We start from the raw sequence: 13,317 nt of genomic DNA on the forward strand, positions 1-13,317 counted from the left end.
CCCTATCAGTTCAGTTCAGTTCAGTCGCTCAGTTGTGTCCAACTCTTTGCGACCCCATGGACTGCAGCGCTCCAGGTTTCCCTGTCCATCATCAACTCCTGGAGCTTGCTCAGTCTTATGTCCATCGAGTCGGTGTTGCCATCCAACCATCTCATTCTCTGTTGTCCCCTAGTCCTCCTGCCTTCAATCTTTCCCAGCATCAGGGTCTTTTCTAATGAGTTGGCTCTTCCCATCAGATGGCCAAAGTATTGGAGCTTCGTCTTCAGCATCAGTCCTCCCAATGAATATTCAGAACTGATTTCTTTTAGGATGGACTGGTTTGATCTTGCAGTCCAAAGAACTCTCAAGAGTCTTCTCTAGCATCATAATTCGAAAGCATCAATTCTTTGGCACTCAGCTTTCTTTATGGTCCAACTCTCACATCCATACATGACAACTTGAAAAACCATAGCTTTGACTAGACAGACCTTTGTTGGCAATTAATGTCTCTGCTTTTCCAGTACTCTTGCCTGGGAAATCCCATGGACGGAGGAGCCTGGTAGGCTGCAGTCCATGAGGTCGCTAAGAGTCGGACACAACTGAGTGACTTCACTTTCACTTTTCACTTTCATGCATTGGAGAAGGAAATGGCAACCCACTCCAGTGTTCTTGCTTGGAGAATCCCAGGGACAGAGGAGCCTGGTGGGAGGCCATCTATGGGGTCGCACAGAGTCGGACACAACTGAAGTGACTTAGCAGCAGCAGCAGCAGTAGCAGCTTTTCTAACCCTATAATAAACAATGTAAAAACCTTTGCTTTTAGAGGAAGGAAAGAAATTGAGTAAGGGATGCTGCCTGGGGAGAGGAAGACAACAGTAGAGATCTGCCTTGGACCAGAGGAAACCTGTGAACAGGAAATACTCATGCAATGAAAATAGAAATCTGTGAAATTTCTAAATATGGGAGAAGGAACTTGCTTGCTTTACTTACTATCTGAAAAGTTGGCTCTTCCCACAGGGCTTCCATGGTTGTCTAGTGGTTAAGAATCTGCCTGCCACTGCAAGGTACACAGGTTTGATTCCTGGTCCAGGAAGATCCCACATACCACAGAGCAACTAAGCCCCGCAAGCCACAACTACTGAGCCCATACACCATACACCACGCGTACTAAAACCCATGCACCTAGAGCCCATGCTCTGCAACAAAAGAAGCCGCTGCAATGAGAAGCTTGTGCACCCAAACGAGAGAACAGACCCTGCTCTCTGCAACTAGAGAAAGCCCACATACAGCAACAAAGACCCAGTGCAGCCAAAAATAAATACCAATAAAATCTAGGGAAAAAAAAAGTTGGCTCTTCCATGACTCAGAGTTGACACATATTCTTTCTAAGGACTTTTAAAATTTTTAGTTGCTCCCTTTCTGCTTCTCCAGTACCCAATATCCTACACAGTCTTTCTTATCTTAGATTTAAACATCTCACAGTGGGATTTGAAGATTAGATTTACCAGGACTCTCACACCAAATCCTAAGGAGAGCTCTGGGACAAAATCATGCTAAAGAGGACCCAGGTCGCCTTTTCCAGACCATAGATTCCTGAAATAATTTGGTCCAGTCCCAGGCTGACCTCTGTTTATTTTTTTCCCTATAAAAATAATCCAAGGTATACTGTATATGAAAGCAGAGGAACCAGGCAGAGATGGGAGGAGGCTGCCATTTATTGAGGACTATATGCTGAATCTGGGCAGAGACTTTACATACACTGTCCCATTTTATCTTCGCAATAACTCTTAAATCATCTTTCAGTTAAGGAAACAGCCACTTAGAGGCTGAATGTCTTGCCCAGGGTTATACAGGAGGAGGGGAGGAATGAGATAAGCCCACACTGAGGAACTTCCAAGTAGTCGATCCATTAGCCCATGCTGTCATCCTGGTAGACTACGTAAAAGACACTCATCCCAGTCTTAGATGGAATAACAGAAGAAGGGGGAGGACAGAGAGGAGAAGAAGAAGGGAGAGACCTGGGCTGTGGCAGATCGGAGGCAGTGACAGTCCCATATTTCATGAACACCTTTGCTAAGGAAACAGACCCATGCAGACACACAGATTCTCCTGACTGTGACACGGGGAAGAGAACAGGTGTAAATGAAGGAAGAGGTATGCAAGGCAATGGTCTGATTAGATAGGACAGACAAATGTTGGAATGTTATGAATGTGCTTTCTGGTCTCATGTTTTTTTAATTCAAGCAAAGATAATAGAATTTGAAAACCATGGACATTTTCATAGCAAGAGTGAGGAATGGCCTACAATGTGAAGAGTTTTAGGTTGTATGCACATGTGTAAGAATCTCTGTTTAACAGACCTTCTGGGAGACTGGCAGAAGATGGCAGAAGATGTCAGAAATGCCCAGAAATACTTGGGCATTTCATACCTCCCACAGGCTTTGATACTCAGTCTCTGCTTAATACTAAATTATTTGGAAACTATTAGGGAGATCAATAGGACCTCTCAGGCACTCTGAATTTCTGAAGCCTGACCGGACTTGTAGATTGATTGTAAATTATTGCAGATGTAAGATCCAGCATTTCTTGTCATACTTCGTATATGTGAAGGCATTCCTTTGCTCTGTAACTATAACAACAGGTTCTATAGCCCATGATTTTACACAGATCAGTCTTAAGGCCTTTCGGACTGACAATCACTGTTCTACAAGCATTAATTTGTTTCTGATTTATACTCTGCTGGCCTGCTCTTTCCCAAAGGCATCCTAGCCTTACATCTTTGTGGCTACAGAAGTTGAATTCCATCAGCCTGCCTGTGTTCTTGACCCTGCTTTCCACTACTGGAGGCCTAGGGGCAAGAGCTTTGCTAGGACCATGGCAAGTGTCCCACAGAGCAAAATGCAAAAGGGTAAGGGATTTAGAGCAGTAAACATGGGTTTGAATAAATACTGTCGTTTATTGCTGTCTGATCTTAGTCACATCATTTATATTCTCTGACCTTCAATTCCCTCACCTATGAAATGAAGATAATTATTCTTATGGAACATGGCTGTTGTAAGGATTAAGTAAAAGGGAAAGTTTCGTTTAAATAGTAAGGGACTATATAAATGTTCTTATAATTAGGTGCACAGGTAAGTGACCACTGGGCAAGAGTAGCTGCATGCTAATGGGGGCAATCAGGAGGATATGTTAGAGACAAAAATCATGTCAGTTTCACATCTATGTAGAAGAACTGTTTCTATGACAGTTTTTCTACATAGATGGTACTCACCATCACAACCCAATATGTTATACCCACTCAGAAATGAGTAACATAGAGCTCCTTTTAGCAGTGCAGATTTCTAAGAAGAAAGCAGGAAGCTTTAAAGAAAGGATAGCTTTTCTTATATCCGTGTTTGGGGGGGCGGTGTTCAGGAGGAAGTGATAGAACTATGAAATGAGTTGGGAGTGGGGCTAGAGCTCTCTCAGCATCTTTCCATCCCAGAGAAGGGAGCTCATCCTGTAAGAGTCCTGGGTTCTCTATGATCATGGGCAGTTAACAGTTCCTCACTGGTTGTGGTGGTTGTTTAGACACTGAATCATGTACGACTTTTGCAACCCCATGGACTGTAGCTCGCCAGGTTCCTCTGTCCATGGGATTTCCCAGGCAAGAATCCTGGAGTAAGTTGCCATTTCCTTCTCCAGGGGATCTTCCAGACCCAGATATCAAACCCATGTTTCCTGCATTGACCGGCAGATTCTTTACCACTGAGCTATCTGGGAAGCCCTCCTCATTGATTACACATGCATATATTATCATTTAAGACAACTCTCTAATACTGTGAACATTTACTTTAAAGTTTAGATATGCACTTGGAGCTTCCTCTCAAGAGTTTTAAGTGTATGAAATGTTTTTAATTAAAGGATGTCCAAGCAACATTGTTAGTTTAACACTTTGATTATGAACCAGATTTTATCTACTGACTGCTGCTGCTGTGAAGTCGCTTCAGTCGTGTCCAACTCTTAGCAGCCCCATGGACTGCAGCCTACCAGGTTCCTCTGACCATGGGATTTTCCAGGCAAGCATACTGGAGTGGGGTGCCATTGCCTTCTCTGCTACTGACTGCAGTGGTTTTATTTATTTTTTTCTGTACAAGAATGGCTTTTTGTGGGGTTTTTTTCAAGATTCTTTTTTGAGTGACTCTTTTTCTGTCTCATTTTTTTTTTTTTTTAGGAACAGAAAGAAGCTGTGGTTTGATTTGTTGGGTCTTTGAATGACAAAGCTTTTCTATTCCCTCTTCTTAAAAACATGACATGAAATCTGTATCTATACGTTATTAATAAAAAAAAGTTTCAAGTATAATCTTGTCTTTGCATGGTACTAAAGGATATTATATAATTGTACATAGAATAAAGTACCTAGACATGAATAAGTTCAATAATTGTATCTGTTGCATTTAAGACTGCCAATGTCTTAATATCTGATAATGATCTTGTTGTTATTGTTGAGTAAATTGGATCCGAGGTGACTGCAGGCTGTGTGTTGCGTTGGCTGCCCAGTATTCTGAGCCTGTCACACTGTGGACCAGAGGCCTCTCAGAAAGAAAAGCCTTCAGTGTAGACTTTAACGTTACCTTCAAAAGAGCATACACGTGTAATCACAGAGATACACTGACAGGATTGAGAGGCACTTGCCCTACAACTTTCAATATACCACAGTTTTTTAACCCCGTTTTGACATTTTTATGTTTTTTAATAAATATAGGAAACTGAAACAACAAAAAATTAGGTGTCCCAGACTTTTCCCGTCCTCCAAGGGGTCTAGCTCTGAATTACTATAGAAATGTTTATGTAACTAACCTTTTATAGCAGTGGGTGATGGGGAAAGGAGCATGTGATTATGTTTCCAGGGCAATTAAAAATGCTAAATTATGAAAAATAATGCCCAGGTTCTGTGTGGGGCAAAGAAATACTAGTTTGACTTTACAGTACACCTCACTATTCTAAGATAAGCAAAATGTGTGCCCGTTAGTGACTAGTGATATCAAAAGGCAATACGGTGGTTTCCTGCTACATCTACTTTGAAACAAGCATTGCCATTTTACCTTCAGAGTCATATCATTTGTGTATCCTGCCCATTCTCTGGTGTGCAGGGTTTTCAGTTTTTTGCATGTGTTTCTTGTAAATGTCAAGACAAATTTCCTGAACAGTGCAAAATCAAGACAAAATGATCACCTCTTTAGTTTTAGGGAAGAGGAAGTAGTGGTGTATCTTACAAAACAAGGCATGCCCTGCAATGTGTATTGCTTAATTATTCTCTGGGAAGCTTCCTATTTTGGCTCTGTCTTTTAGCCCCGAGGTGAAGTGTGAATAATAGAGGAGTTGAGTGTTCTTCTGCAATGGGACTAAAGCTTTTTCTTTTCTTCTTTCCTCCTTTAGCGGCCTTTTGTTTTTCTGTGTCAAAGCTCAGTACGTGTCCTTTCCCTTCATACAGCCACAGCCTCTCTCCTCTGGACTCCTACAATGTAGCATGGTGCTGCCTTGGTACTGCTCTCAGTACCTCACCTTCCAGTCAGGGTTGCTTCCCTGCAGACCTTTCCCTGCGAATGGCACTCACTGGGAACATGTAGTTGCCCCATAACCCTGCTTCTGCATCCATGCTTTCACAGCATCTCCTTCAGTTACTCATAATTTTTATATTTATCTCTGTGATTCTGTGATTAATTGCCATCTTGCTCACCAGTCTGTGAACCTCCCTGAGGTCAGGGACTTGTCTGGTTTTGCTCACTATGGCATCCATCTGCTACCCATAGCACAGGGACTGGCTCAAAGCCTCTAAATTGTCTCCTTGCCTCCAAATTCACACCCTTTCCAGACCATTCTTCTCACTGCCAGCAACATCTTTACAAATTCAGATAACACTTCTCTGCAAAAAATGTAATGGCTCCCAATACATACAGATTAAAATCTAAATTCTAGGATACAAGTTTCTTTTTAAGCCTTACCTACCTTTCTAAGAAAACTGCTTTTTATTTAGGTTTATTTTATCTTCATGGACTACACTAAAATCTATGACTGTGTGGATTACAACAAACTGGAAAATTCTTAAATAGATGGGAATACTAGACCACCTTACCTGCCTCCTGAGAAATCTGTATGCAGATCAAGAAGGAACAGTTAGAACTGGACATGGAATAACAGACTGGTTCCAAATAGGAAAAGGAGTACGTCAAGGCTGTATATTGTCACCCTGCTTATTTAACTTATATGCAGAGTACATCATGTGAAATGTTGGACTGGATGAATCACAAGCTAGAATCAAGGTTGCCAGGAGAAATAGCAATAACCTCAGATATACAGCTGACACCACACTTATGGCAGAAAGCAAAGAGGAACTAAACAGTCTCTTGATGAAAGTGAAACAGGAGTTGAAAAAGTTGGCTTAAAATTCAACATTCAAAAAATGAAGATCATGGCATCTGATCCCATCACTTCATGGCAAATAGATGGGGAAACAATGCAAACAGTGGCAGACTTTATTTTGGGGGGCTCCAAAATCACTGCAGATGGTCATTGAAGCCATGAAATTAAAAGACACTTGTTCCTTGAAAGAAAAGCTACGACAAACCTAGACAGCATATTAAAAAGCAGAGACATTACTTTACTGACAAAGGTCCATATAGTCAAAGCTATGGTTTTTCCAGTAGTCATGTATGCACATGAGAGTTGAACCATAAAGAAAGCTGAGTGCCAAAGAACTGATGCTTTCAAACTATGGTGCTGGAGGAGACTCTTGAGAGTCCCTTGGATGGCAAGGAGATCAAGTCAGTCAATCCTAAAGGAAATCAGTCTTGAATATTCATTGTAAGGACTGATGTTGAAGCTGAAGCTCCAATACTTTGGCCACCTGATGCGAGGAACTGACTCACTGGAAAATACCCTGATGCTGGGCAAGATTGAAAGCAGGAGGAGACGGGGATGACAGAGGCTGAGATGGTTGGATGTATCACCAACTCGATGGACATGAGTCTAAGCAAGCTCCGGGATTTGGTGATGGACAGGGAAGCCTGGCATGTTGCAGTCCATGGGGTCGCAGAGAATCGGACACGACTGAGCAATTGAACTGACTGATTGTACCTTATCTTGTATGACATAGAAATTATTTCCCTGCATTCCTCCCTCTTTAGATTGTAAATCGCTTGCATCTTTGTAGACTCTTGATTTTCATAAAATGACTCAATAAATGTTTGCGTAATTGATTTAGGTATTATGGAGATATATGGCTCTAGAATCACTATGCTTGATAGCTATGTAGTTCTTACACCAGGCATTTAGACGTTTTATAAATATTCTCTTGTTTATATCATTGTGGCCTATGAGTATATATTGTTCTTTTATTTATGGCTCTTAATTCATATTGACTGCAGCATGATAATATTAGTACAATGGGCTTTGCTATATTAACTAATCCTTGAATTTTTTTTGTCTGTTAAACTTTGGTATCTACTTAAAGCCTTTCAGTCTCTATATTTAACTAGATTTATTAGTGTTTTATATTTAATTCACATGAGACATTTGCACTTGCCTCTATTGTGTTTTTTAACTTTCTTACTCTCCCTTTCTTTTCTAACGGTTGAAGTTTGTCTGATAATGTCTGTCAGAATCCCATTAGTGTCCTTTAGTTGCTTTCCTAAGGAGAAGGCCATGGCACCCCACTCAAGCACTCTTGCCTGGCAAATCCCATGGACGGAGGAGCCTGGAAGGCTGCAGTCCATGGGGTCGCTGAGGGTCGGACACGATTGAGAGACTTTGATTTCACTTTTCACTTTCATGCATTGGAGGAGGAAATGGCAACCCACTCCAGTGTTCTTGCCTGGAGAATCTCAGGGATGGGGGAGCCTGGTGGGCTGCCGTCTATGGGGTCGCACAGAGTCAGACACGACTGGAGCGACTTAGCAGCAGCAGCAGTAGCAGTTGCTTTCCTATGTAAAATGTCTTACCTGCCGTAAAATATTTAGAATGTTTTCAAGACAGTAGAGCCTGAAAACATCAACAGACTCAAGAATTTGTGCAAATTCAGCGTGACATCTTCTTTCGTTGCCCAGGTAAGCTGTACCATATTTAAAGGTGCCATGCTCTGAGAAGACAGCCTGAGCTTCTGTTTTCAGGTTAATGCCATCTGGATTATAAAGATTCCAAGAGCCTTGAAAATATACTTTTAAATAAATTGGTGTACTTTGCTTTGCAAAACTGTAATGGCAGAAAACTGGAAACATTCATATATTTATAAATAAGGGATTATTTGAATAGCTTGTGGCATACCTATGCAAAGGGGTGCCTTGCACCTGTGAAATGAAATGAGAACTATCTCTACAAATATACAAAGATATTTAGGGAGTTCTTCAGTATATATTATTAAGTCTAGCTGTCTAGGTTTTGCTTCAAAATAATATGAGAGTGGAAAGGGAAAATGAAAGGGTTTAGATAAAACAAAATTACTCGAATTGTTATTTGTTGAAGTTACTATGGTTATATTTGATATATTTCTTAAAGAAAAGGCTAAAAGAAAAAGCTGAAAATAACAGTTATGACCTGATGTTCTGAAGAAAATGTTTTGCTGGGAAAGCCCTAAACATTTTTCATCCATGAAATGATTGAACGTACATATTTTAGCTTATTAACACAAATATCTAAACACTCCAGTGTTCTTGCCTGGAGAATCCCAGGGACGGGGGAGCCTGGTGGGCTGCCACCTCTGGGGTCGCACAGAGTCGGACACAACTGAAGCGACTTAGCAGCAGCAGCAGCAGCAGATCTGTCATCAAGCCATTTCCAGTTCCCTGAAGACTTAAACAATAAACTGATTAAGGTTGTGATACCTTAATAATAACAGGTACTATTTTTTTTTAAACTGTATTATGACATTAAAAATGTGTGTGTTAAAGGAGGGGCAGTCCAAACAATCTCAATTACTATTAATATCACATAAGGAAAAACAACCAGACATTCGGTGCTTCATGATGGAAGTGCATGCTACAACTGTGAAGGGTTTTTGTAGCAAGAGGAGGAAGGCAAGTGCATGTGCAATTTATGGCTGTGGCAGAAAAGTGGAGATGGTAGAGTGGAAGCTACAAGTCCAGAGGCATTATCACATCTAATATGCATTTTCTTTATGAAACAGAAAAATTAGTTACTATCACTTCCATTTTAGAGAGGAGAAAACAATCAATCAGTGATATGCCTGTGACCACTTTAATAAATTCAGGAATCAGAGCCCGCCGTGCCATCTAGATTCATATTTTAGAACATATTTTCCATATTAAAGGAAGGAGGAGCCGTATCATCAGAGTAGGGATAACATAGACATAATAGGCAATATGCGCTCAACAAAACCTTAAAATTACATAGGCAGAACACTCTTTGACATAAAGCAGCAATATATTTTTGGATCCTCTCCTAAAGTAAAGGAAATAAAGGCAAATATAAACAAATGGAACCTAATTAAACCTAAAGCTTTTGTGCAGCAAAGAAAACCATCAACAAAATAAAAAGACAGCCTACTGTATGGGAGAAAATATTTCCAAGTGATATGACCAATAAGGGATTAATATCCAACATATATAAATATCTCATACAACTCAACATCAAATAAAACAATCAATCAAAAAATGGGCAGAAGACCTGAAAACACATTTTACCAAAGAGGAAATGCAGATGGCCACCCAAAATGCACATGAAAAGATGCTCAACATTGCTAATCATCAGGGAAATGCAAATCAAAACTACAATGAGATATCACCTCACTTGTCCAAATGGCTAACATCAAAAAGACCACAAGTAACATAATCTGCCATTGATGTGGAAAAAAGGGGAACCCTCCTACACTGTTGACGGGAATGTAAATTGGTGCAGTCACTGTGGAGAACAGAATGGGGCTTCCTCAAAAAACTAAAAATAGAACTACCATGTGACCCAGCAATTCCATTCCTTGGTAAATATCTGAAAAAACACAAATTCAAAAAAATACATGGACCTCAGTGTTCACTGCAGCACTACTTACAACAGCCAAGATATGGAAACAACCTAAATGTCCATCAACAGATGAATGGATGAAGAAGATGCAGAATACTACTCAATGGAATACTACTCAAGTCATAAAAAAGAATGAAATTTTGCCATTTGCAGCAACATGGATGGACTTGGAGGGCATTACACTAAGTGAAATAAGTCAAACAAAAAAGATAAATACCGTATGATATCGCTTATATGTGGAATCTAAAAATTGGAACAAACTAGTGAATATAATATAAAAGAAACAGACTCATAAATATATAGACAAACAAGTGATTACCAGCAGGGAGGTACAAACTGTTGGGTGTAACATAGGCTCAAAGATGTATCATACAACATGAGGAATATAACCAGTATTTTGTAATAAGTGAAAATGGAGAGTAACTTTTAAAAATTGCATAAAAATTAAAAAAAATTAAAGCAAAAAGAAATTATGACAGTTGAAGTGATCCTGTCTAGTAAGAGAAGAAAGCAGGTATGCTCATCTGTCGAGTGAAAATTCACATATGCGGAGATCAAAAGAGCAGATTAGATTGGCATTCTTCTATGCAATGGAGGCCTCTTACCAGCTCTCAGAGGAGCGGCCATCCCAATGCCACCAAAGTGAACCAATAGAAACCTTGCTAGCCAACATAGGGGTCATTTTAGAAAGGACTCTAGGTCCACTTGACTACTTGAGGAAATCAATGGTCAATAATCAGGGCTGGTTTCAAGGATGTGTGACCTGTGCGGTGATAAAATGACCCACTTTTGGAGGGGCCAGTACTTGGCTTAACGTTCTGGTGTCACCAGCTTGAAATACCAGCTTATGTTTTGTAAGTGGAGTCCGATGGAAGAGCTGAGCATATGCACACGAGCACAGAGACCGGCCTGCATCAGGGTGCACAAGCACACAGGCCTGCGCAGTGGCAGCAGCAGGCAGTGTGGGTATCGGGCAATTAGCCCGGAGGCCTTGTGCACACGTGCATGCCCAAGGCAGAGTGGGGCGCCACAGGCTGTTGTTTTTTATGTTTCCAAAAGTAATTTGAATTAACTTTGTGCTATATTTTAAGGATAAAGGTTCTGTTTATTAATCCAATCAATGAATAGTAATTGAGTGCCTACTACAATACTCAGTGAACAAAATTAGGTTTATTTTCTGCCTTCATGGAACCTAAATTCTAGTTACTAATTATTTTTTCCAGTTAGTGAAATAATCTACTCTTTAAAATCGGAAGTATTGCTTTGAGTGTATCAATGGAGAGCATCTTTGCAACAAAGCAGCCTTTTATAGTAATGTGATTGCAGCTAAGTTTCCTGACCTAGAATTTCATTGAACAGATTACTCTAATTGCTTTTATTATCCTATCCTCCATTAATTTTACTTTATAACTGAAGATATCCATAAATAGCTAAATATGGAATGATTTTATTTTAGAATTGTGAAAAATGGAAGACAGTACCACAGACACAGACCAAGAAGAGGAAGAGGAGAAAGGTGGAAAGGCGCAAGAGGACCCCATTTATGCCACTGCACCCACAATTAACATCCAAGATGAGCGATTTGTTGATTTATCTACAACTCCAGCTTTCATTTGTCTGCATGAGGTACATATATATTTATTTATTACTCCCTTTATAAATTACTACAATGAGACTTGCCTCCTTACCTACTTAAAAATTCAGATGAAGTTAATATCATCATCAAAATAATTTATCATATGTAATCTGTATGTGATACATACTGTTTCAAGCTCTTTAAAGTAGTCCCCACCTTCTCTTCTGAAAGCCTATCACATAATCCTGGACTAATGCAGTAGTGTAGGCTCGGGTACTTTGAAGGCATAATAAATCTTTACATACATGCAACTACTTAAGTACATTCTGTCTGTTGGTAAATTAATTAAGAGAGATTTCTTTCATTATTGGATAGACTACTTCAATAAAATGAAGATAAAAGGTTTTATCTTATAATGATAGACAGAATATACATTTAGTAAATGTAGTTACTTCAGAAGGGCACTGAAATATACTGTTTTCTATTAGCAGAGAAGCAAAACAGGAAATACGATTTTTGTTACATTTTTTTCTGATTTTTTTAAAAAATAAGATGAACATTTAGGAAATACCCCAAAATGAGGAGACTGTTTTCTTTAATAGTAACTGACCACATAGCAACTTGTCAATTTTGAGAGCTGTACTTGAGAAAAGAGCTTAGAGGGCATATGAATTCTGGACTCCTAAATTTACATGAATATAACTGAATAAAACATCTAAGAAATTTGATAGTAATATTAAGCTAAAAAAATCTTTGGGTAAAATCAGAGTTTACTTAAAACCAGAAGCAAAAGTAAATCCCCACCCAAATATTTTGTTGGTGTAAATGTTTTGAATATTGTTGAAATTTTGTTTTACATATACATATAAACGACGTATCACGAACAACTGATGTCAGTTTGTTCCATTACTCATGTTTTCAGCTTTTATCACTTGGTTAAGGTGGTGACTTCTAGCTTTCTTTTCTATAAAGTTACGTTTTTCTTCTCGAAATTAATAAGGCCCTATGGGGAGATAATCTGAGGCTATTTACGTATCCTCTTTGTTGTCATTCAGTCACTAAGTCGTGTCCAACTCTTTGCAACCCCATGGACTGCAGCACACCAGGCTTCCCTGCCCTTCACTATCTCCTGGAGTTTGTTCAAATTCATGTCCATTGAGTTGGTAATACTATCCAACCATCTCATCCTCCGCTGCCCTTTTCTCCTTTTGCCTTCAATCATTCCCAGCATCAGGGTCTTTTCCAGTGAGTTGGCTCTTCCCATCAGGTGGCCAAAGTATTGGAACTTCAACATCAGTCCTTCCAATGAATATTCAGGACTGAGATCGAATGGTTTGATCTCTCTGTAGTCCAAGAGACTCTCAAGAGTCTTCTCTAGCATCATAATTCGAAAGCATCAATTCTTTGGCACTCAGCTTTCTTTATGGTCCAACTCTCACATCCATACATGACTACTGGAAAAACCATAGTTTTGACTGTATAAACCTCTGTCAGCAAAGTGTTATCTCTGCCTTTTAATCTGCTGTTCTTCCAAGGAGCAGGCACACTTAATTTCATGGCTGAGTCACTGTCTGCAGTGATTTTGGAGCCCAAGATAAGAAAATCTGTCACTGTTTTGATTTTTCCCCATCTATTTGCCATGAAGTGATGGGACCAGATGCTACAATCTTTATTTTTTAAATGTCAAGTTTTAAGCCAGCCATTTCACTCTCTTCTTTCACTTTCATCAAGAGGCTCCTTAGTTCCTTTTCA

At 39.7% G+C, this 13,317-nt stretch overlaps 1 protein-coding gene across 1 annotated transcript in view; it reads left to right on the forward strand.

Annotated features, from left to right (window-relative positions):
• The window catches only part of CCDC146 (coiled-coil domain containing 146), a 142,239-nt gene that overhangs the window by 11,807 nt on the left and 117,115 nt on the right, over positions 1-13,317 (forward strand). The window contains exon 2 of the mRNA XM_027539758.1: positions 11,446-11,615. Coding sequence (XP_027395559.1) covers positions 11,457-11,615 — 159 coding nt within the window. The 5' untranslated portion in view covers positions 11,446-11,456. The remainder of the gene's footprint in view (positions 1-11,445; positions 11,616-13,317) is intronic.

This window comes from Bos indicus x Bos taurus, chromosome 4 (assembly GCF_003369695.1).
Source record: "Bos indicus x Bos taurus breed Angus x Brahman F1 hybrid chromosome 4, Bos_hybrid_MaternalHap_v2.0, whole genome shotgun sequence".
NCBI classification, from domain to species: domain Eukaryota; kingdom Metazoa; phylum Chordata; class Mammalia; order Artiodactyla; family Bovidae; genus Bos; species Bos indicus x Bos taurus.